The 22,611-nt window shown below is 46.7% G+C and overlaps 1 protein-coding gene across 1 annotated transcript in view; it reads right to left on the reverse strand.

Moving 5' to 3' along the window:
- Window positions 1–22,611, reverse strand: part of kiaa0825 (KIAA0825 ortholog) — a 108,681-nt gene that overhangs the window by 72,343 nt on the left and 13,727 nt on the right. The window contains exons 5-13 of the mRNA XM_036527175.1: window positions 18,317–18,487; window positions 16,326–16,414; window positions 15,728–15,952; window positions 10,770–11,035; window positions 8,849–8,999; window positions 6,109–6,299; window positions 4,386–4,568; window positions 3,547–3,669; window positions 2,086–2,225 (exon numbers count right to left, since the gene is read on the reverse strand). Coding sequence (XP_036383068.1) covers window positions 2,086–2,225; window positions 3,547–3,669; window positions 4,386–4,568; window positions 6,109–6,299; window positions 8,849–8,999; window positions 10,770–11,035; window positions 15,728–15,952; window positions 16,326–16,414; window positions 18,317–18,487 — 1,539 coding nt within the window. The remainder of the gene's footprint in view (window positions 1–2,085; window positions 2,226–3,546; window positions 3,670–4,385; window positions 4,569–6,108; window positions 6,300–8,848; window positions 9,000–10,769; window positions 11,036–15,727; window positions 15,953–16,325; window positions 16,415–18,316; window positions 18,488–22,611) is intronic.

Genomic DNA, 22,611 nt, shown 5'->3' on the forward strand with positions numbered 1-22,611 from the left:
TCAAGGATCAAAAAAAAAAACATATATAGACATATACAGACATAGACAGATACCCAGCACACAAACGAACAATAGATTCGTTTGACAGCGCATCCTTGTGGGTGTATAGGTAGCAGGACGAGTCGAGATGAGAGTAGCAGTTTGCCACTGTGGCTGTGATCCAGCCTTTGTTGGTCTTGGTGGGAGATGACAGGTATTTGAATAGGCGGGTAAATGCAACGCAGCACTCAATAAGCATCTCGACGCAAAGCCCGGCCGTGTTTGTGCCCCTCTGACAAATGTTGGCCCGTTTTAAAATGACAGGCCTAAATTACCTGCCGTATTAAAGGATGCGGGGCCTTAATATCGGCACCTTAATAAGAAATAGAAAGGGAGGGGGGGCTGAGTGAAGGAAATTGATTTTCTTTTTTTTTTCCCCGTGGAGGAAAAGTGGTCAAACATCCTTTGACCCACAATCACTCCATTACATTGCATTATATGGACAACACTCGCCGGTGCTCTCTGTCAGCTTGGTAATTGCCCCTTGAGGAGTGGCTACGTTGGACACTTTCGTGTCAACAGCGGGAGAAAGGGACTTACATTCATTTCTACTCGGGGCGCTGAGGACCACAAGCAGTTATCTACCTGGCTTTTAATAATGATCCCATTACACACAACTGCGGATGAGTTATGATGAATGAACCGTTCCCCTTCTCTGTGGAGCTTTCACTGAGCTGGTGCACTCAGTAAATCACAAAGCCCCTGCGACCTTGATGCTCAGCTGAAAAAAAAATACCTGTTTATATGCTCCTCCTCCCCTACCAAAAGGGGTACCCCAGGGCACTGTAATTGGACCCATGCATAAAATCGGCAAATTTGCTCTTTCTATACAAGATGGGCACTTTGAGATTTGTTTGCTGCAGACCTCACCTTTACCGTAGAGTGGCTGGCCGCGCGCAGAGCAATCCCTCGGATCACACGGCGAAACCGCACGCGGTGAATTTGATGGCTGGGGCAGCTGTTTGTTTTTAATTAGCGTGGTTATGATCTCCCCAGCGTTGTTGCCGTGATTTACAGTGATTCGACGCTCCGGATGAAAAAGCTAACGCCGCCGCCTTTAGGAGCTGGGCCTGTTATTAATGAGTTCCCCATAATGTAAATTAATGTGCAAGTGCCCCAACAGTCTTTAAAGGTTAGACTTTCAGAGGGTGGGAGAAAAAAATCTTTAAAGGTCACTCGTTCGGTTTGCACTTGTGCTGTGAAGTGTTTATTAGTGCATGCTATTGATTGGGTAATGATGATTATATCTGCACGGAGCGGCGTGGCCCATCCTCAGCTATTCATTCTCTCCACGTTAAAATTTTGATCAATTCCATTTAGAGCCGGCGCACATTTCCCGAGCAGTAAAACAAAAGAGCGGCCGCCTGCGAGCCCTTTCCTCGCAATGTTTGTCCTTGGTTTTGCCGAACATGTCGAACATGGATGCCGCCGTAAAATGAATTTTATTGAGGATGAAATTTTCAGGGACTAGAAGATAAAAATTTTTATCATAAAACTTTTGGAAGGAGAGATCTTGGAGGTCAGACCAATTCTCCCTTTGTCTCCAGGGACATGCGGCGATCCAGTGCGGCACCTGAAGGCCCGTTTAAGCAACAGGAGAAGAAGAAACAGAAGAGGAGGAGAAGTGTTTTGCTTTTAAGCGGTCGTGAATGCCTGGGAATCAAAAGCAATGGGCTTTTGAAACATAATGCTGCATTCCGAGCAGTTCATTTCCTTTAATGATGAAATGTTCACACTTTTCTTTACAAAACTCAGGAAAAAAAATCAAAACAACTCCAACACACTGACGTATTCAATTCCCAACATCTTAATATGTACAAGGAAAAAAAAAATGAATCTCCACTTCAGATTTAATTTCTTTTTTCCTCCTTCTGACTGCTTTGTTTTTCCATGGCTCCTTGCAGTGAGAGAAGGCATTAACCTAACACTTCAGCATTAAAGATGCCATAAAAGCAGGGGCAAGAAAGGATCTTTTATTTTTTCCCCTCAAGTCCCTTGACCCCATGCATCTTTTCATTTGTGGAAATTGAAAAACGGCGCTCTTACGTGAATCGCTCAGCAGAACTCGGGGCAGGAGGCACTCGGAGTGCAGAAGGGTTTGCAGCAGCAGCTGATAATTACAGCTGGGCTGAGAGGCCATGAGTTGCAGCTGACCCTGGGCAGCCAGTTCATCTGCTGTTAATATCCTTCAACCAAAGAAACACACAGAGAGCAGCAATGAGATGGGCACCGAGATGGAGGTTCATTTATCTAGGAAATGAATAGCCTTGAACTGTAAGTGTAATGCTAACTTCCTTAAATGTCAATTCCTCCCAGATTAGTCCGCAAATGCCTTCATGCTTGCTTAGCTGAAGTATGCTCAGGGAAGGAATTATGTTTAATCTTGGATAGCTGAAAGCAAATTAGCATTTGGTAAGATGCCAGCAAAGCACTGATACTGCACAACCTCGCTATCTCTTTTGCAAGACCAGCAACTTTTTTTGTTTAAAAAAAAAGAGAACGTACAGCTGAATAGCTTTGCTCTCTGTGAGAGAAACTGGGTACACCCTTCTGAGTTTTGTGAGTGAGTGCTCATATTTAAGACAGGGAAGAGACAGGGAAGACCTGGATTTAGCTGTTAAAAGTTAGCCAAAAAACAAGTGCGCGGTGCACCCTGCTGTTTGAATGAGGAACGCTATGTTTAAACCTGACAGAACAATTTATGAAGTCACAAGGCAGCAAATCCACAAGATATTCCCTCTTAACAACTCCAATAAATCAACGGCCTATGCCACAGGGTCAGTTTTCAGCATTAAACACAAAAAAGAGACGTTCAAGGGGTTTTACGGCATATAATGCTACATGATTTATTTATGTGCTTTGTATTTTTTATTATTGTTTTATTTAATAATCATAACAGGCAGTTCATCGGTAAGGTTAGATTTCAGCTGCTTCCAATCCGTGGTTTGGCCGGATTTTACGGCAAGGCCCTGAAGGATCCTTGAACACAATTGAAAAAAAGGGTGATAAAAATAAACTAATTTCAGCCCTCAAGCCTTGGGACTGGCAGTGGAAGAAGCCTGTGATTTGTGCATTCATACTCTGACATCATCTGTGGGGGGCGTGGACAGAGACTGCCCCAGGACTCTGTTAGAGTCCTGGGGCATGAGCCCTCTCCTCTGCTTGTCTGTGACTCAGGTGTGCAGTTTGCTCCCTGACTGAAAAGTCAGAGAGCCAGAGAATAGTCAGAGAATATAACTCTGTGAATTGTATCTTGGGGTATTTCTGGCTTTATGTTTCAAGATTACTCCACCATATGTGTGGGACAGACAATATGAACATAACATTATCTGATATTTGAATGAAATCTCTATTCCATCCCACTACCTAAAATTAAACCTAAGCTGACAACATATGAATATGAAAACCCTTACTATCTTCGATAAAGCATTTTAAAAAGCTGTACGAAAAGTGATAAATTGGTAGCTATAGACAGTATGCCTGTGGTGATAGTACAGGAAATCTTACCGCACAGACTCTTGGGAAAACAGGGCTGGGTTGATCAGGCGTAGCCACTGTGACACCTGGTTGCTAGGTGACATCTCTGCTGTTGATGAGGAAGACTTATCACCCGCACCTTTGTGAAAAGTCCTGCATCATATGAGAAGGAGCCTTTACACACAGATTGGTTCATTGGTTATATGTTAGGTTTTTTTTTTAGGTTAACTGAAAAATATACTATTAACACCTAATGCATGTGCTTTACAATATGAAATGTAAGGTTTTGGATCCACTGCCAGAGAAAATTAGGACCACATTGGAAGCCACCACCTTTGCAGGTTCATTCTGTACAGCATAATTGAACTATAGGCCATATAAGTCAGTGGTCATGCAACGTGGAACATAGTGGAAATATATTGCAGAAATATGAGTTCTGGGACATGTATGATGAACTACCATGAGCTGTGCTGGCTAAAAGGAGAATAGTAATGGACTTCAGGACATATGAAAGTATATATGAGCTATGGTTCTTATAACTGGGGACCCAACAGGAAGGTTGTTATTCAAGGGCTTTATATGGACAGTGATCAAAATCTGTGACCTCTATAGGAAGTGTGGTTGTGAAAAATAGGCATTATAGCACAGCTTCAGAGCTATAAGATCTATATAAAGATATACCTTATAGGAGTAGTAGTTATGAGCTATGGACCCAACAGGAATGTGCATATGAGCTATGGCCCTAAGAGGACAAGTTAATGTGACCTCCACATCCTCCAGGTGACACAGTTATGAGATATGAGCCCTAAAAGTAAAATGGTTATGAGCTATGGACCCTGTGAGGAGTTTTTATAAACCGTGTCCTGTACCTGAAGAAGGTTGGCAGGGGTGCCGTGACAACCACCAGCACTCCCAGCAGCTGGTTGCAGAAGCTGTGGATGGAGTAAACCCAGGGTCTTGTGCTGGGGTCAGGCCTGAGCAGGGCCTCAGTGCTGTCACAAACACTCCACATCAGCTGCTCCACACACAGCAGAATAGCAGTGATGTCAGCCCTGTGAGGAAGGGAAACGGTTGACTGATTGAGTAATTGACTGATTCATTGATTGAATTCATTTGATACTTGATAAAACACTCAGAAGGAATTCAGACGGAAGCTCCAATCAGTCTCATCATCAAGAACAGATCTGAAAATTATCATCAAGGATCGCAATTTAATTCTTGAAAGCTTATTTCCACTGTGGTCCTTAATGGAAATGAGCTTTCAAGTTGGTCAAAACACACTTTGCAACCCAATAGGGTCCACGGTAGAGGGGGGTGTATGTGTTGGTTCAAATCACTGTCATTTGTTACCTTCTTAGTAGAATGTACATTACATGATTGACACACATAATCTGATCATTAACTGATCAATGCTGAATGCCAAAGTGTAAGAACCATCACTACTCCTGCATAGAAACTGACCATTTCCAGTTTTACTTTGCATTCAACACATAAGGACATCTATTCTATCTTATCCTAGGTAAATTAACATGTGAGAGCACTGTCACGGCAGTTTTAAGACATGTTGGTCTTGCGTTACTTCTTAAAATTCAGATCCCAGGGTTGTTTTTCACTCTGATCACTTTGCCATTTCCAGGTACTGCTGGTTTACAGTACTGGAGCTGAAGGTTCTTGAGGGTATTAAAAAAAATGAGGTTGAAACTATAAGCCGTGGAACAGAAGCCCATCTGTTTGGCAGACCTCGGGCCTGTTATTGCACTTTCCTGCTATCTCTGTACCTCGCGATCGGGTGTCCTTGCAGAAACGCACATCCCTGGAAACCGAAAACAGAGTCAGGGATGTTTCCCCCACCCCCACCCCCCCACCCCCACCCCCTCACTCAGAGTCTGGGGCAATCTGTACAGTCTCAGCAGTCAGGGATTGGGGATGGGTGGGAGGAAAGGGGGTGTTGGAGCGTGTGCTCCTGGCATATTCAAACACTTTAACTATGTGTTGCTGCATTGCGCCAGGTCTGAGCGAATCACATCGCGTGAGGTCTGAGCGAATCACAGTGGAATCCAGCCAAGGCTTATGGAGCATAGGCAGAATTAAGAAAGGGAACCTGTTTGGTGAATCTTGACCAAGGGCCTTGAGGGATGAGTCTTCAGCTGTCTGCAAGCACGCAATGTCTCAACAATGGATGTGTCCAACACAACCTATTCTATCCATCCCTCAAAGAGGGCCATGTTACAAAGTTGATGCCACAGAGTTCATGGATTTGTATGAGCATATGTGACTTTTATCAAATAAAACTGACAAATATGTGATGTTTTTCAGATGCATCATGTTTCCAGACAGTCCTGTATATTCCATTATATGTCCTTAATGCACTTTATACAGACTTCATATTGACTCATGCAATGGTCAGTGAATATTGACTTTGTGTAAATGTGTATTTGCATAAAATTTTTACAATGATCAACTAATCATTGCTCAAATTAGGACAGCTTAAAGCAATAACTACAAACAAATGGTTGGAATTCATGAAATTTCCATTTCAGACACGCTTGAGTCTACAGGTCAACAGCTGTGGTGTGCTGGGGCCTTCTGTACCTCATCTGTTGGCTCCTTTTGTAGCTGGGGCAGGCCTGGGAGTACCTCTGCACCAGCATCTCCAGCGTCTCGCTCAGCACCTGGGCCAGGACGTCCTGGGCCAGCCCGGGCGGGAGCGCGGCCCACAGGTCGCTGCGCAGGCCCGACAGGAAGTAGTGCCACATCTGGATGGAGAAGGAGCACCTCTCCCCCTGCGGAGGGAGACCGCCCGTCACGCAACGTCACCCAGGACGCCTCACCTGCTGGCTTCCCCATCTTCCCGCTGGATTTCTAAAGGCTTTACAGCTTTATAGCAGTGGATTGTGGTGATGGGGGGCACAAGATTTCATGAGCCCAATCAAAGCTGGGGCAGCAGTGTGGTGTAGTGGTAAGGTACAAGACTGCAAGGTTGCAGGTTTGAGTCCCCACTTGGGCACGGTTTCTGTACCCTTGGGCAAGGTTCTTAACCCAAAATTGCCTCAGTAAATATCCACCTGTATAAATGTAACTGTGACTGACTCATGTGAGCCAATCAAAAGACTTTTCTCTCTACCACCAAACAACATGATTGGCTCAAGACAATGAGTGACTGATAACATATGACTGCTGCTCCCATTTTGGGGTTCACAAAGCATAATTTTCCCATCACATTTTTTTTTGATGGAAAAAAAGATCACGAAAAGGAGTGTAGCTGAGCACATTGTAAAAAGCATCAGATGCATGGCTCTGGTCATTTGAAATTTGCGGATGAGCAGACAGTCATTATATTAGTTCAGGGCCGTAGCATAGCAGAGGTGGAAAAAAAAACCAGCGAGAGACAGAGAGAGTGGTTTCCTGATTTCCTGTGGGTCTAATTGCTTTCAGGCGGAGAGGAAGCAGCGCTCGAGCTTGCGGTATGACCAAAGCAAGATTATTAACAACATGTACAGCATCTCCTAACCATCCAAGGACGTGTCTCGTTTGAGCGGCGGGAGCGAGGCCGTTACCGCGCCGACGACCTCCCGGCCGGTCGTTTTCCGATTGACGCCGGAGCGTGACGGAGCATCCGGGATTATGCGGCGGCTCCGGCCCACAGGACCTGCTGGCGCAGGACCAGGGAGGAAATCCGTGCGCGGGGAGCGGACGGGAACGCCGCGGCACAGTGCCAGGATGAGGGAAGCTCCGGTGGAGCTCCATCACAGCGGCCACACACCTGCACGCAGCAGGCCTGTCTGTGTTTAGTGAAGAGGGGCGGGGCTGCAGGAGGGGCTGTACACAGGGGCCTGAGATCTGCCACTGTCACAGACTGTTACAGACTGTCACAGACTGTTACAAACTATTGCATACCATTACAGAATGTCATAGACTGTCACAAAGTATTACAGGCTGTCACAGATAGTCACAGCCTATTACAGACTATTACAGATAGTCACAGCCTATTACAGACTGTTACAGGCTATTGTAGATTATCACATGATGTTACAGACTGCTTGGTCAGACCTCGGAGCTATGCAGGACCTGCAGAAGTACTGTGAGACCACCGATTACTGGCACAAAAACAAAGATTCAGGATTCCAATCTAATTCCCCGAAATGCCTGGCCAAGCGGTTTTCTTTGAGATTATTTTTAAAGACAAGCCTGAAGCTGGGACGCTCTACGGCCAAGTAGGATGCCTGTGTACACGAGCGTGAAGCTGCACAATGAAAGCTCAGTACAAATGAGCTGTGTAACTCGATCTGGAGAGCGCAGGACGGGACCGTTTCTGCAGAAGACAGGCTGTTGTTCTACTCCGGGCATTGCTGACGGCGCGCAGGTTACCACTGCGGCTTCACGCATATGCACGATCGCAATTAGATCACTCCAGCCCAGAGAGTAAACTCCCCGCTCTCCGACAGAGACGTTCGTGCCCCCCGCATTATTCCATTCGTCGTTTTCCATCCCATCACCCTCCCTGCTCTCCACGCTCACACATCTGCTACACCGCACAAAAGACCAAAAAGCCAGAAGGCACAGAAGACAAGCACCTCCTATGCTTTGTCACCAGTATGAGTTTTATGGACCAGAAGCTAAGGCCTATACAAACTGATGACAATGTTACGCTAATGCTAGCTAAATTATTTCACAAGTAGCGTATCTTACGTTCATCTGCCCCTTCTTTCCTTATATCTCAGTGTCATCGTTCACTACCATAGATGGAATGCATTGGGTTTACTCTACAGAGCAGGGTTTTATTTTACCATGTGTTCATGCCTGTTCCCTGCACCTAAGTGCATTCACTTACTGCACATTACAGCTCATTCATCAAAACCAAAGGAAGAAACAGCTCCATCTGAAGCCAAAAGAACAGCATGAAAAATGCTGATGAAAGTATGGCAGGAATTTTTAGAACAGTGATTCTGAGAACTGTCCCACAGCCCTTCAAAGCCATTCAAAACACAGTGCAGGCTTTCTGAAGTATTATATTCTCACTTGTAACATAATAAAAGCAGTGAACATTTATTAACTACATAACAGGACAAAAATGCGAAAACCTGAATACTTCACTGGGCGAGATTCCCCCTTATTTACAAGCCTCACATTGACATTATGGGTCCAGTAAACAAATTCAGATCCATGTTAGGATCAGAATGAGGTCTTTACACTAGATCCCCCAGTGTGGCCAGGATAAGCCCAGCGCTCAATCCAGAGACAATCAAAGAGCCAAGGGACACATCACCCTCACACGGCTCCTTGTACCAGAGCAAGGCACATTACGCAGAGAGGAAAGGCACAGCTTCTGTACCTCATAGAAAGGCTTGGGGTCGCCCCAGTGGTGGCTTTCGGCGTCGTGCAGGATGCAGGTGGCGCACACCCGGGTGCAGTAGCCCGTCAGGTGGTCGCGGAGCGTCCCCATCAGCTCGTGGTACCTCTGGATGGGCAGCAGAGAGAGGGGCCTGGGCAGAGAGATCAAAGCCGGAGGCAGAGATTTTTACAAGGTAGCGTGGGTCTGGGAGAGAAAAAAAAATCCCCCAGCGCAGCAAATGGCTCCGATTATTGGGTATCAATCATTTATTTCCTCCTCTGCCTGCCTTCACTTCAGGCCTCAAACACGCACACACACACACACACACACACACACACACATACACACAAAACAGCCCCTCTCCCCCGCGCTCCCCCTTGGTCCTTTCAAAGCGAACATCTGTTTTCCAACAAACACAAATTCCCCCTCCAGATGAATTGCGCTGTCAGGACGTCACTTACACAGATATTAATATTCTTTACAACCCAATTATTGAATTTTAGTATTTCTGGCAATGCACTGACAAGCGGCCTGGCCTGAGATGTATACTGGACATCTATAAATCCAGAAACTTTAGAAAGCCCTTCTCAAATACCCCTTCTCTTTTTTTTTCTTTGAAGCTGGATGCTTTAAATCTTAATTTTCCCAGCTGCGCTGTTTTTTTTTTTTAATCCTCGTTTTATTACCCATAGAGAAATCGGAGGTTACGGGGTTCATTTTATATTGTTATTATTATCATTATCCATTTAATTTAGTTATCGAGTCGTACGAGCATTAGGATTATTATCATGGATTACATGAGGAAAAACCACTGGAAGGAAAGTGAGCGGTTTTGGAAAACCGGCCCTCCGCTGGAAGCGTTTGACCAAATGCTTGGAACCTCGCTGCAGGCACAGATGGAACGTCACATCATAACGAAAAGTAACTGCTCCTCGTCTCACTTCCAGATTTGCATCGCTGGAAACGCAGCTGCTTGTTGGCTAGGTGGCTCCTCGCAGCAAAGCATAGCCCATCCGCAACGTCCTTGATAGATAAGGGTACGGGAGGAATGATAAGCAGCTGGCCTGTTTGCTGCTGTATTCCCAGTGCAGAAAAACGTCTTTTGAGTTCAACCGAGAACGACAACCCCTCAAACGCGACGGCGTGGACTGGTTCTAATCACTGTCTGAAAGATCTCCTGTCAGCACCGGAGTCCTTGCGCTTGACCTCATTTGCAAAACATTCTTATTCAGCATTATTTACGGTGTGGTTCCCCTGCTAAACTCTGGTTCTGTTTTATCCTAAGATGACTCGCAGGAGCAGTAAGGGTAAAATATTAATCCCTCCGTACATGCGATAGATGTTGTCAAGGATTTTGGTGCATTGGGAAGTTCTGCAGAACCAGTAATGAACAACAGCGCAACAATGGAAGGGGTACACATGACATGGATGTCAAGCTGCATGAGAGGCAAAGTGATTCAGGAGGAAAGCTAGGATTCGAAAATTCGTCCTGTAACCGGTGTCTTGCTGAAAGTCCTGTGTGGGGTAGCAGTGTAGTATAATGATGAGGAGCAGGACTCGTAACCGAAAGGTTGTCTATTCGATTCCTTGCTGGGGCACTGCTGTTGTATCCTTGGGCAAAGTACTTAATCTAGAATTCCCTCATTAAATGTCCACCTTTATAAATGGATAACGTGAAAATTGTAACCTATGTAAGTCTCTCTGGATAAGAGCATCTGCTAAACGCCAATAATGTAATGTAATGTAGCGTCATTATCAAGCATTATAATTTGTGCACTGCTAAAATAATATAATCTACAATGTGCATTTACATATTACTGAAATATTAATAACAATCATTATGACAATAACAATATTATAATACTTCATTATTTATATAATACAATAAAACAATATATACATTATTATATTCATCACCCACATTCTCACAGAGTCTTTCAGATGGGCCTCATACTGGCTCAGCCGCTGGTGAACACAGGCAGCCGTGGCCAGCAGCGTGGGAAGGTTCTTCAGGGGCGCAGAGCGGGGCACCTCTGCGGCCCTCTCCTCCAGCCGGCCCAGGACGGCCGACGTCACCCTGCCGCAGACCTCCACGAAGATGGCCCTGACGTCCAGCAGAGAGTCCTCCCGGCACGCCAGCACCAGGGGAAACAGAGCATCCAGCTCCTCGATGATGTCACCGCAGAACTGGAGAGGAGACAGTGGCAGACGTATATATGAGGGGTACAATCGGACCAGTGGCATTCCAAAAAATATAAACTAAAAAGTCATGCCAGTTCATTCAAGTTGATCCCTGCACACCATGTCCTTGAAGGCGATATCAGCTATTGCTAAGTGACTGGCAGTGGAAATTGCTGAAAGCATACACATATTCACGTGTGAAGGTTGCCTGAATAGAGGGGGAAATGGATCCATGTGGTTTTGTTTAAAGGCATTTGGGGAAAAAGTAGATTCTGTGTACAGGTTCTGAATCTGCCCACAGCCAACGTTGATCCCAACCTGCACATGCTCTCCAACATTGACTTCCAGAACAGCTATTTTGATGGGACGGGGTGTTGTTCCCAGAACAAAAGGCAGGGGTCTTCACTCTCTGGGCTACTGTACCCAGGTATTCATAGGTCTCTCCTCTGCATGTAACAGCTGTATGGCTGAAACATACTTTTTACTTTTTATTTTTACTTAAAAGTGCAAAAAAGGGTGCTCTCTAAAAAGAAAAAAAGGTTGTGTTGGCCTGGTGAAGGTACTCGCTACATCCAGCCATTGACTTTCCCTGGGTCTCACCTCCAAGCAGCCATCATGCCAGAGAATGTGCATAATTTCAACCTCCCAACAAAACATAAATTCAAAATTATAATAGTAAGGTGAACCTGTGGATTTTTTTTCCCTGAGAAATACCCCAGGTGCACTTCACAAAAGACACTGAAGCCACAGCTGTAAATTAAGGTGCACTGCGAACGGAGGAAAGTCCGAACGTTTCCTCGTCATAAAATGTGTCGCTGGCAGACATCTCAGCGCACACAACAGATTTATTGTATCATGGCAAATCAAAACCTTGCTCGTCCACGCACAACCTACTTTTTTCCGACAACAACTGGCAAGAAAAAACTCCCAGGAATAGGTCTGAAATGTGAATTTCATTAGTTTTGTTCGAGTGTTCCTCGATTCGCCGTGTCATGGGCGGCTTTCGCGATGCTGTGACTTACAGCTCCCCTCCCGAGGCGAGTGGAGAAAGAACACAAACGCTTATCTCACTTTTCCACAATCGTCCTGTGGAGATTCTTTCGCGCAGCTACGCGATTCTCCCCGGAAACCGAGCATGGCGGGTGCCGTGTTTCATACCTGGACTTTCGGAGGTCGCCGGTGCAAGGCGACACCTGCGCAAACCACCGCGAATATCGCGGCCTCGTTCACAGAAATGGTGAAAAAGATTTCTCCCGTGTGCCAGGGGAACAAGCACGTGGTGCTCAGACGGTAACCGAACACCGCGCTCTCGCGACTCCTTTGCGTCGGCACAATAAACGATGTCACGCCAGAATCTACGGGACCCCTCTCGCAAGGACAATAACTATACACAGGGTAACCGCGCAGGATCACGGATTGCCAGAAATACAGGAAAGAGTTCAGCTCTGAATTTATACAGCAATAGAAATGAATTATGATGCAGACTGCTGTGAAAGCAGTAAAGGCTGCGCATGTACTGCATATATTTCATGGATTCCCCGGGGGGATAGCGGATCTCGGAGTTTTGTGTCAGATTCAGTGCAGCGCGAGGGGGAAAGACACACACCATTTCAATGAGAGGGAAATAAGCCAGAGCTCCGGAGCACAAAATCAATCACCCTGCCTATCAGTGGCCGCGTTCGCGTTTATCTCACGCTTGGCTCCGGCGCCGCGCTGGCATTGAATCTGACGCCCCCTGTCAACAAGCCTCCGCCGCGCGATTCCCCGCTAACTGTGGGTGGACAAAGCCTCCTATAATTCCTGCCAGCTTGAAGTCTCAAGTGGGCCAAAAGACCCAGAAACAATGGCGATCCAGACAATTAAGTCAATAGCTGACTCCATTTAGTCATTAAGATCTTATCTGGAATGAGAGCCTTAGGCAAATTCCATAGCTACAGACACAACATTCTATACCGCTCTGGGTGACGAAGACCCATGGGGTGTCTGGGAGATTTATTGCTTTCACAACTTTGCGCGCCGGCTAGAATCGGACGTTACCTAGCCCCGCTGAAAGCCAGGATCCCGAAAGGCCTGTCAGAGTAAGGTTACTGGGGAAAGTTTTCCAATTTAAATCTTAAGGCTTAAAACCAGTGTGCTTTTTTTTTTTTTTTTTACGAATTTTGATTGACACTAACTTTCTTCCTGGGGAAGTTAACGGGGTGAATGCCAACAGGGGATGGTCAATAACACAGACGTGATCTAGGATGATAAGTCGTATCTATGGAAATAAATGCAGGAGAGGGAAAGGCTCCAGTACAGGAAACTGGGATTAAAACATGAATGCATGAATATGAATATGTGAAATATCGATCGGTTTAATGCTGTTGGTCCGGGTACAACTTATGCTCAGGTCTTGTATATTAATTTGCTTTCAGCTCCTGGAACACCGTGGCGGACATCAAAGAAACCGTATCAGGTATCTTGTCTCTCTGGGTGCTCCTCAATGCAAATAAATGCACGTATAACCTTTGAGCTGAAAGCTCCTCATTTCCAAACATTGACCTACACATAAATATCAGCCGCACGTTTAACTGAAAATAAATTCTGACACCCGTTAGCGATGAACACTACAAACAGAAACGCTGATGGCCGAGGAGGAGGTGAACACAGATACAGTTCTCACATGCGAGCTATAGAAACACAACCAGACATCAGGGACCCCACATTTTAGTGGAAATACTGGTGATTGCAAGGTGAAACTCTCTGGTACAGGGCTGGGATACAGCGCAGCCCGGGACACTGACAACGGTTCAAGGGTCGAGCCGCCCTGCTTCTCAGCCCTGTGGATTCCAGCAAGCAACGGCGTGTAAACGCTTCCCCATCCGACGCGGGGCGTGGTGGGGGGGGTGTTGGGGGTTGCGATGCCGAGGCACCGGCACCGTCAGGGTAAAACCATCTGGACGCTCCCCGGCCAAGAGCCCCTTTCCGCCGGGCCCCGAGCGCGCCATCAATCTCCCGTGCTGGAATGCGGGAACCACCTCTCCAAACAGGCCGCAACAGCGGAGAACGGGGTGCGCCGGGGCATTCCCAGCCCCCGCCAAAATAAACGGGCAGGAAACGGGCTGGTGCGCCCCACGCAGGGAAGCAGCAGCTGTCCTCTCAGGTAGGGCCCCGACGGCGGTCGCGAGGGAAGGGCCGGAACGAGAGACCCTACGGAACAGAGACGAGGGGAGCAAGGGCGGTCTGCATGCTCAGGCTCTACGGCAGGAAAAAAAAAAGAAACTCCGGATCCCGCACCTGCGTGAGGCGTTTCAGCCAGCTTAAAATGAAAGACAGCCTTCGCACAAAAACACCGAGGGTGGTGCTGTGAGAATGAGAGACCTGCGAGGATTCTCTGGTTGGAAGGAGGAGGCATTTAGGAAAATCTGTTCTTTAGAGGTCCGTTGACTGGGTATGCACTTGGTAGCCAATTAAATTGTTTCCCATTTTACTTACTGGCTTTTGTCACACCCGGACAAATACCGAGACATTATTATAAAGCAAGCATCTGTAACACTTTTCAGAGAACAGGTCTTCCCTTCAGAAGACACTGGGATCTGAATTGGTGATGGCGCAGTGGATTCAACAGATATGCTGACATTTATGAAGTGTTTTTACTGTTTTACTGTCTTCAAGGCACAAACTCCAGGCAAGTTGTAATTACAGTAATGCATGTAACATATTAACAAATTAAATGCTGCCATGTAATCCTTCTGTCCCTGTCTGGCTATGGCTGTGGCCTCACATTTTCATTACATTTCGTTTGCTTAGAAGGTGCTATTATCCTGAGCAATCTACATAGCTATTTTTACATTTTATCCACACAGCTGGATATTTGCCAAGGCAATTCAAGTAAAAAGACCTTGTCCAAGGGTCAAAAAGTAGTCATCCGCCTGGGATTCGAACCAACAACCTTTGTGTTTATGAGCCCTGCTGCTTACAACCGCAGGACATCACGCCCTACCTTCCCTTTGCCACTCACACTCACAGACAGACAAACGCATGGCCTGGCCCCTCCCCACCTGCGGCGCTCTCCCCCCAGAGCCTGTCTGGAGTACTGCAGCTATCTTTAGCTCCTTGTCACTCAAAGCTCTCGATCCCCATTCGCTTTGTGCCGCTACAGCAGTCACCACCGCCTTTGATTTGCCGTCTCTGCCTCTCCCCACCCCCCCCCCCTTCTCACGCCCCACTACCCCGATGCCCCGTGCCTGGAGGGGGACCAGGGACCACAGACCAGGGACCAGAGGGTTCAGATCTCTGAGGCAGGTAATGGCCCAGGCATAGTGATTGACTGCCCAACCAGCACAAAGCGGCACGTCCCCAGTCTCTGCACAAAGCCACGCTCAGGGCATACACATGCATATACAACACACTTTTTCTGCTTTTTTTTCAGTTTTTTTGTACCGTTTTAAAAGAATAGGTTTTTATATCTATATCTAAAAATCTACAAATACTTTCTAGTGAACTGTTCCCCTTCTCCACTGAAAGCTTTGCCTCCTGTCTAGTGGAGGGTAACACATTTAATATCATAAAAGTAAAAAATAATATCTACTGTATGTAAATGCTCTAGTACTGTCAAATATGCAATGCAAGGTAAAGCATCCATTGTGGTGTGAGTGTACAGCTAGTGGGAATGAGAGACTGGTGTGGACAGAACAGAAGGACGGGCACTGCGCTTGCCTTGGCGATCATCTTTGGGGACTCCGTCTCTGGGCAGGTCGTGGACGGCCCCTCGCCCCGGGGCACGGTGTCCAGGGCGATGAGGGCGGAGCCCGAGGCGCGCTCACCCTCCTCCTGCTGCAGGCTTTTGGTGCACACGTCCTCCAGCAACACCTTCAGACAGTGCGCCATAGGCTGGGCCAGCTCCCTGAACGCTGACCTCCAATCAAACTCCAGAGCCAAAGCCTGCCGTGGAGAAATGGGACGGTGTGTTGCACCATCATCACGGCTGCTGTATTATGTACATTAGTGAATTATTTGTCAATCTGGGGTGTTTTACATGGCTTACATTCTTCTATGTCATCCGTTTGCTTAATATTTTCTCAAGCTATACGGTTCAGGTAAAGGCTGGTTAGAGGCCCTGTCCCTTAACCATCATGATGCTTCCTTTCATTGCATTAATCTCAGGCTTCACAAACTAAAAAAGTGCCAACCAATCTTCCTCTCACGTAGTAAGATCAGTTCCAATCACAATTAAATAACAATATAATACAATAGTTATTATAAACCAGATGCAGGGACTGTTTATACCCAGTTTCATCCGAGCACACAGTCTCACCTCCGGGGCCTGGAGAAGCATGTCTGAGCTGGCTTTGCTGCTGTCCCGCGTGGCTGTTTCTGGGTCATCTTTGACCTTTTTCAGGATCCCTGTCCAAAACAACACCAATTCTCAACAGGACGTTCAGTGAACGGGGTCTAAGTAGACATGGAATGAAGTAAGTCTCACATGGACGGCCATAGGGCAGGAGAAGCCCTAGCCAGTGACACTGGGAGATGGCTACTATAGGATGCACATTGGGCAGGCCAAAAGGGAGAGGGCTGTATTCAACATAGCCCAAGTAAGCACAAGCTTCTTGTGAACGGTAAGTAATATATGATATATGATATATGTATAAAAGAAATGTATGAATAAATCAGTGACAAAATTCATTTAGTTATCTTAAGATGGGTATAACATAATAACATATAATTAACAGACATCAAGCTCAACACTGTGACCTGCTATTTTGTGACAGCAATCGCTAACACTGAGCAAATCGCTGAGAACGTACTGTAAAGCTTAGCAAAAGAAGTGCAGGCAATTAATGTGACAAAATGTGCTTTATTACTCTAAATCTGAGGCTTGGCATTGATCTGAACCCAGATATGAACTGCGCGATCGGGGGTAATCTTCCGATGACTGAGAACGCAGAGAGGATGTGTCTGCACTGGAGTAAATTAAAGTCAACGCATCAAGGCCACATTTTTCTAATCAGAATCGCACAAGTGAGACCCCAGGCAAAGGCAATTTACCAGAACAGGAATGAGTCAAACAGGAGAAGAGGATTATGGGGGAAACAACCAGCGTGTCACTTTTTGACCTTTAAGCCCATCTGATGAATTTCTGGTAATTAAGTCGTTTGATTGCCTGAATTAATGACTTGGATAACTGCCCTTTAAAGGCTGTTTACTTCTCTGTAAATCAAGCACTTCTGCATGTTTTTTTTTTAATGTAACCTTTACAGAAATGAGTACATGCTCCAAAAGCTTTTCATTTGACTTCTCCTGTCCAGGAGGGGGAGTGCTGTAAAATTGGAAAGCACACCACAAGAAACCTCTTGTAGAATTACCATAATGATATTGTCTACTCTGCGTCCGGCCTTCAATTGCCTATCTGAAGAAGCTATACCTACTTTAACTGCCTTTGTTTAGCAAAATGAGCTGAAAGGTTTGACTCCTGTTTGCTGACTGGTCAATATCCCTTCCAATCATGACCTTGCTGATCACCTTACATTGTAAATGTTATCTGTACACACAATTATCATACTATAAGAAATTACAATGTATCAGGATATGCCAGCTGTCTGGTAAATGTTCAATGAAAGACATACATTATGTCAAGCAAGTATACTCATTTTTTAAAAAGAGGGCTATTAGCTATCTGTGATGATGAAAATGTTACTTGACCACTATCTTGCTATTGCTATACATACACTCATCTGGGAAACCCTGAACATTAAACTAGCATGAAGTGTTGATTTAACATTTTGGGAAGCCAAAACAACAAAATGTTTACAATTGGTAAATAGTATTACTGGGAAATAGTATTACTGTGAATGAAATGTAATGCAAATGTATGTAGAACAACAGTAACATTTTCGTAGCATTTTCAGGTATTATTAAAATATTACAGTGAAATTATGCCTGCTGTTTCAAAAATACAAATATAACACACATATAAAACCTAAACATTGCATATTTATGTCTATATCTACATGTCTATATCTGTCCATCTATCTATATTTAATCTCTATCTATTTTTATTTAATAAAACCAGTAAGGTTTCTGAGGCTACGGCACAACTGTTGAGTTGCAGGTGCTGCACTTCACCTCACACCAGCCCATGCTCTGGAATTACCTTCACTTATTATCATTTACCTTGGAATTGCTTTATTGAGTGTAAACAGTTCAGGGGCAACAGAGTCCCCTCTCTGCATCAGAGTCTGGTTTCCTCGTGCGTCTGTGCCGCCAGCCTGCACTCTTTAGGGGGAGAGGGTGCAGGGACCGTACCTCTCACACTGCAGGGGGCCTCCCCGGCGCAGCTCAGGAAGCCCAGCTCGGCCACCAGCTCCTCCACGCCCTCCTCGAGGTCCAGGAGAGTGCCGCTGAGCTGCGACAGACACCTCAGCTGGTGGGAGGTCAGGCAGAAGTTCCTCCCTCTCCTGGGGGGCTCCTGGGGAGCTGCAGGCGAGGAGAAAATTGCGCCGTTACTGGTGCCCCGTTCCCCTGGCACACGGAGCTGCCAGCACGCCCCCCCACAAGCGGGGCACGGAGGGGAAACGCGCCATCTCCGCTGTTACACGCTCGCGAGGGCCTCGCACGCCTGCACCGTGCCCCTCTCCGTACCCACCACAATCCGCCCACCCCCTTCCTCTCAGCCACTTACAGATATCGATTCCCCCACAAAGTTCTCTCGTTCGGGAAAAAACTTCCCCGCGAACGAAGTGACATTCTCGCCGCAAACTTTTCTCTCCCCTAACCCGCAGATGACCCCGCGCAAATATGGATTTCCCGATGTTTAAGCTGCCAAAACCATCACCCAGGGGATGTTACGCATTAAGCCGAATAATGGGAGCCTATGAAATGTGTTGCTATACTCCCAGACAGTTTGAACAAATACTTTTGTGCGCACGCTTAAATGAGCTCCTCTGCAGAAAAGGCATTTGGGACTGGATCAAGAAGGCATTAGCGTGGCTGTGAAAGGATGAGACTGATTGAGGGAGGGGGGGGGGGGGGGGGGCTGGGAAAGGGGGGGGAACACTTCCAATAACTGCAACATCATTACTTCTCGATCCTAATGTAATTTTGTCACATCCTTAAACAAAATATGACAACAAACTTAAAACCGTCTCATTTCTTGGCCTCCGCGCCAAATCACGTCACAGCTTTAAACATCATTATTTGCGAATTTTCCATTATGCTTTGCACATGTCAGTCTTCCCAGATTATTATGGCAATGCTGACTGACCCGAGAGCCGGTTATTGCGGAATATATTCATGCGTCTGGTGTATATATCCAGCCAATGGAAGCATGAGAGCCAATTCCCTGGGCGCTGGAGCTCTTCATTAATAGGGTCCAAAGGGAGTAGAAAAGCTCATGCACGCTGTGAAAATGAGTCCATGCATGAATATGTGGCATGTCTAAAGCAGACACGCCTGTCTCCCTCGCGGAGGCTTAGCGACGAGGCTCAAAGCACTCCGGGCTCTATTGTGGGCAGCACCCAAAAGGCAAACAAATAGATTTAATTTAAATACCCAAACTGGCAAAACAATGTTCCCGCCTGGAATAGACAGAGTCACAGCAAATTGGAGACGCAGTCCTGGCTGCTGGGTGTTAGCTGAAATTCCATAAGATGCCTTACCATCGCATGGGACCCATTGTCTTCCTATGTTTGGGCTGCTGATATAACATAGCTGGAGGAGGGAGGGGGGGGTCACATGGTCATTAACTCAGGTTGTGACCTTCACACTCGATGGCCCTCGGTCATATGCATGTGGTTATTCAAATCAGCAGTACATTGTTATCTGTATTAATATCTATTGATCAGCAGCTGTGCATCACACCCAGTCATTCAGAGGCTTTTGGCTACCTATTTTGCGGTAAGGGAACCGTAATCAAAGAGAGCCTGTTCACCTCTAGCTAAATGAACCTAAAGAAACATGACTACTGCACACTATAATGCTGCACATTACTCTTAGTTCATTAAATTGCCGTTGTTTCGGTCACTGGCCGTTATCAGAGCAAAGGAAACGGTGTCAGAGATTCTGCCTTTATAAGATTAAACAAATAAATTAGGTCATGCAAAGCAAACGTGGTGAGCATTAAGTCGAACACCAGAATTTAGGCACACTCGCGTTCTATCAACACATAACTGACACCTGCTGCATAAGCTAGTAATCAGTGTAGGAGTGTCGTCAAGCAGTAAATCAAACGCACAGCAACGTGTTTAAATTGTAATTGCGATAGACTTAAGCAGAGTTAAGGCTGACACAAAATGATCAATCATTCAATCAAGTCAAATAGCACAATTCAATTTGCTGTTATCTACACATACCAGCTGCAGAAATAAATACATAGACACCAGCTGCAAAAGCTGACAGAGAATTCTGCTGTGGGTCTTTGTTAGCATGACAGAACATGAAATGATAAAAATAGAGAATAGATCAATAATTAAATACAACTGAGAAATACAACTGAGTAACAAAAATGTTTTAAAAATCTGTATGTGCTGCTCTTTCTTTCAAAATATCATTTTCAGTGACACAGTGAATTCTGCTCAAGGATAATGAAACAGTAATCTCTTGGTGAGCGAAGCCAAATGGCTCTCAACTGCCTTCCAATGTTCATCTTCAACGGCCGCAACACGTCCACAATCCCCCGTCACCTCCGCACATCCCTGCAGTGGCTAAACAGACCGTGCCTGTGACAGGAACGTTTATACAATGACCCTGTCAAAAGCATGCAACCTTCGCAGTAACACAAACTAAAAATCCTGTTGAAGAAGGGTGAGGGTGACGTAACTCGGAAAGGAGACCAGGATACACTGCACAGACACTGCAGCGGTATCTCTGAACTCTACCCCTCCCCCGTCTTATTGTAACTCTGCTAGAACTGTACTGTAAGACAAAAAAAAAAACCCGGCACAGGAGCAAGCTTAACTGCTTGTTCGATTGGGCCTCATATCCCATTTACATGATACATCATCTGCTTCGAGCATTGCCATAGCCTAAACCAACAGCCTACACTGGGAGTCACACAGAACCCAGAAAAATAACTGAAAAGATAAATAAATACAGTTCTTCTCCTTAAAGACGTTCTGGTGTAGACCTGACCGAAACGACATTAGCGGCACGCATGTGTTGACTGGCGGGAAGAAGGAAAAAAAAAAGAAAAAAAGAAAGGCAGACAAAAAAAACGTAGGTAAGAAGGGAAATCCCCAAGCAGTTGTTATTGATTCCGGTGTTTACAGGGCGGATAGTTTAGTACCGTTTACAAAACGGAACAGATGCAGCCAGTGAGCAAAAAGGTAAACAATTGCTGTGTGGCGGCCTGCCAGCTCCCCGGCCTGATGTATTAAACTCACAGTGAAGTGCCTTTCCCCTTTGGGTTGCACTTATTGCCACTTCATTTCCTCCCCGCTCGGCCTCGCGCGCGCCCGGCCCGCCGCCCGGCTATTTTCTGTCCTGCGCTGACCCCCGAGGCCTAGCACTACCTAACAGAGCCATTAGTGCGGGGAATTGCATGTGTCTGACATGGCCTAAAACCAATTATTAGATATTTTCTTCCAAATGATGCCCAAGTCTGCTGGGAATGAGCAATCATGCAATAATTTACCTCCTGATTTAATTTCTTTCTCTCTCTCTCCCTCTCTTTCCCTCTCCCTCTCCCGCTCTCTCCCACTCTCTCCATTTCTCCGCTCGAGCGCAAATTACACTAGTTGTGCTTTCCTGCCAGGGCTGCCCCTCTGAGGAGTCACAGATGCACTTGAATTTAGAAAGGGAAAGGGGGAGAGAGGTGGAGCGGTGGAAGAAGGTGGATCTGAGCTGATGGGGAAGAGGGCAAAGAGACAGGGAGGAGGGGGAGGAGGATGGCGTAATGCGAGATCCACTTCTAAGGGTGGTGGTGGTAGTGGGTGGGGGGGCGGCTTCCATTGACAAGTTTATCAGTCAGTCGGATCGGCCGTCTATTCTCCGCTGGCTAAGGATGGCAAGACAACAAAGGATGTCAGCGTGGCTGGGGCTGAGATCCACAAAGCTGCAGATGTTGACTGCGGTGCCCAGGGACCCGCACGCTTCCTGAAATCAAACGGCCCCTGTTCCTCCCCACGCCCCACACAGATCCTCACACAGGGCAGAGGAGAGATGTATTAAAAGATGCATTAAAAGGGAAGCCTGCCTAGAAATGGGCCGCCTGTCCGCGCGCCGGTTTAATCGCCCGGCTGGGACTTTGAGCGCCCCCGGCGATGCTTCGCCCTTTTTATTTTTCGGCAGGGTCAGCGCCGGGCGCCGCGGGTGCCCGCGGAGGACCGCCCGCGGGGCCCCGTGACGGCTGGGCCGGCGTTGTCAGTCTCGGCTGGCTGCCCAGCGAGACAGCGCTATTATTGGGCACCCTCCCTGCCACTGCCCTCCGCCCGGTGGCCCCGCGGGCCCCCAGGGGCGCAGCCAGCTCGGGACACAGCGGGGGCCACGAGCCTTTCACAGTGGCACGCTGGCACGTTTTGATATCTCGATTAAGCCGCCCCGAGGGGGCGTGGGAGGGGCCACAGGCCTGTCAGCTTCCTTCCCCTTCAGTTCAGCTCGCTTCT

This window comes from Megalops cyprinoides, chromosome 4, assembly GCF_013368585.1.
Source record: "Megalops cyprinoides isolate fMegCyp1 chromosome 4, fMegCyp1.pri, whole genome shotgun sequence".
In the NCBI taxonomy this organism is placed as follows: Eukaryota; Metazoa; Chordata; class Actinopteri; order Elopiformes; family Megalopidae; genus Megalops; species Megalops cyprinoides.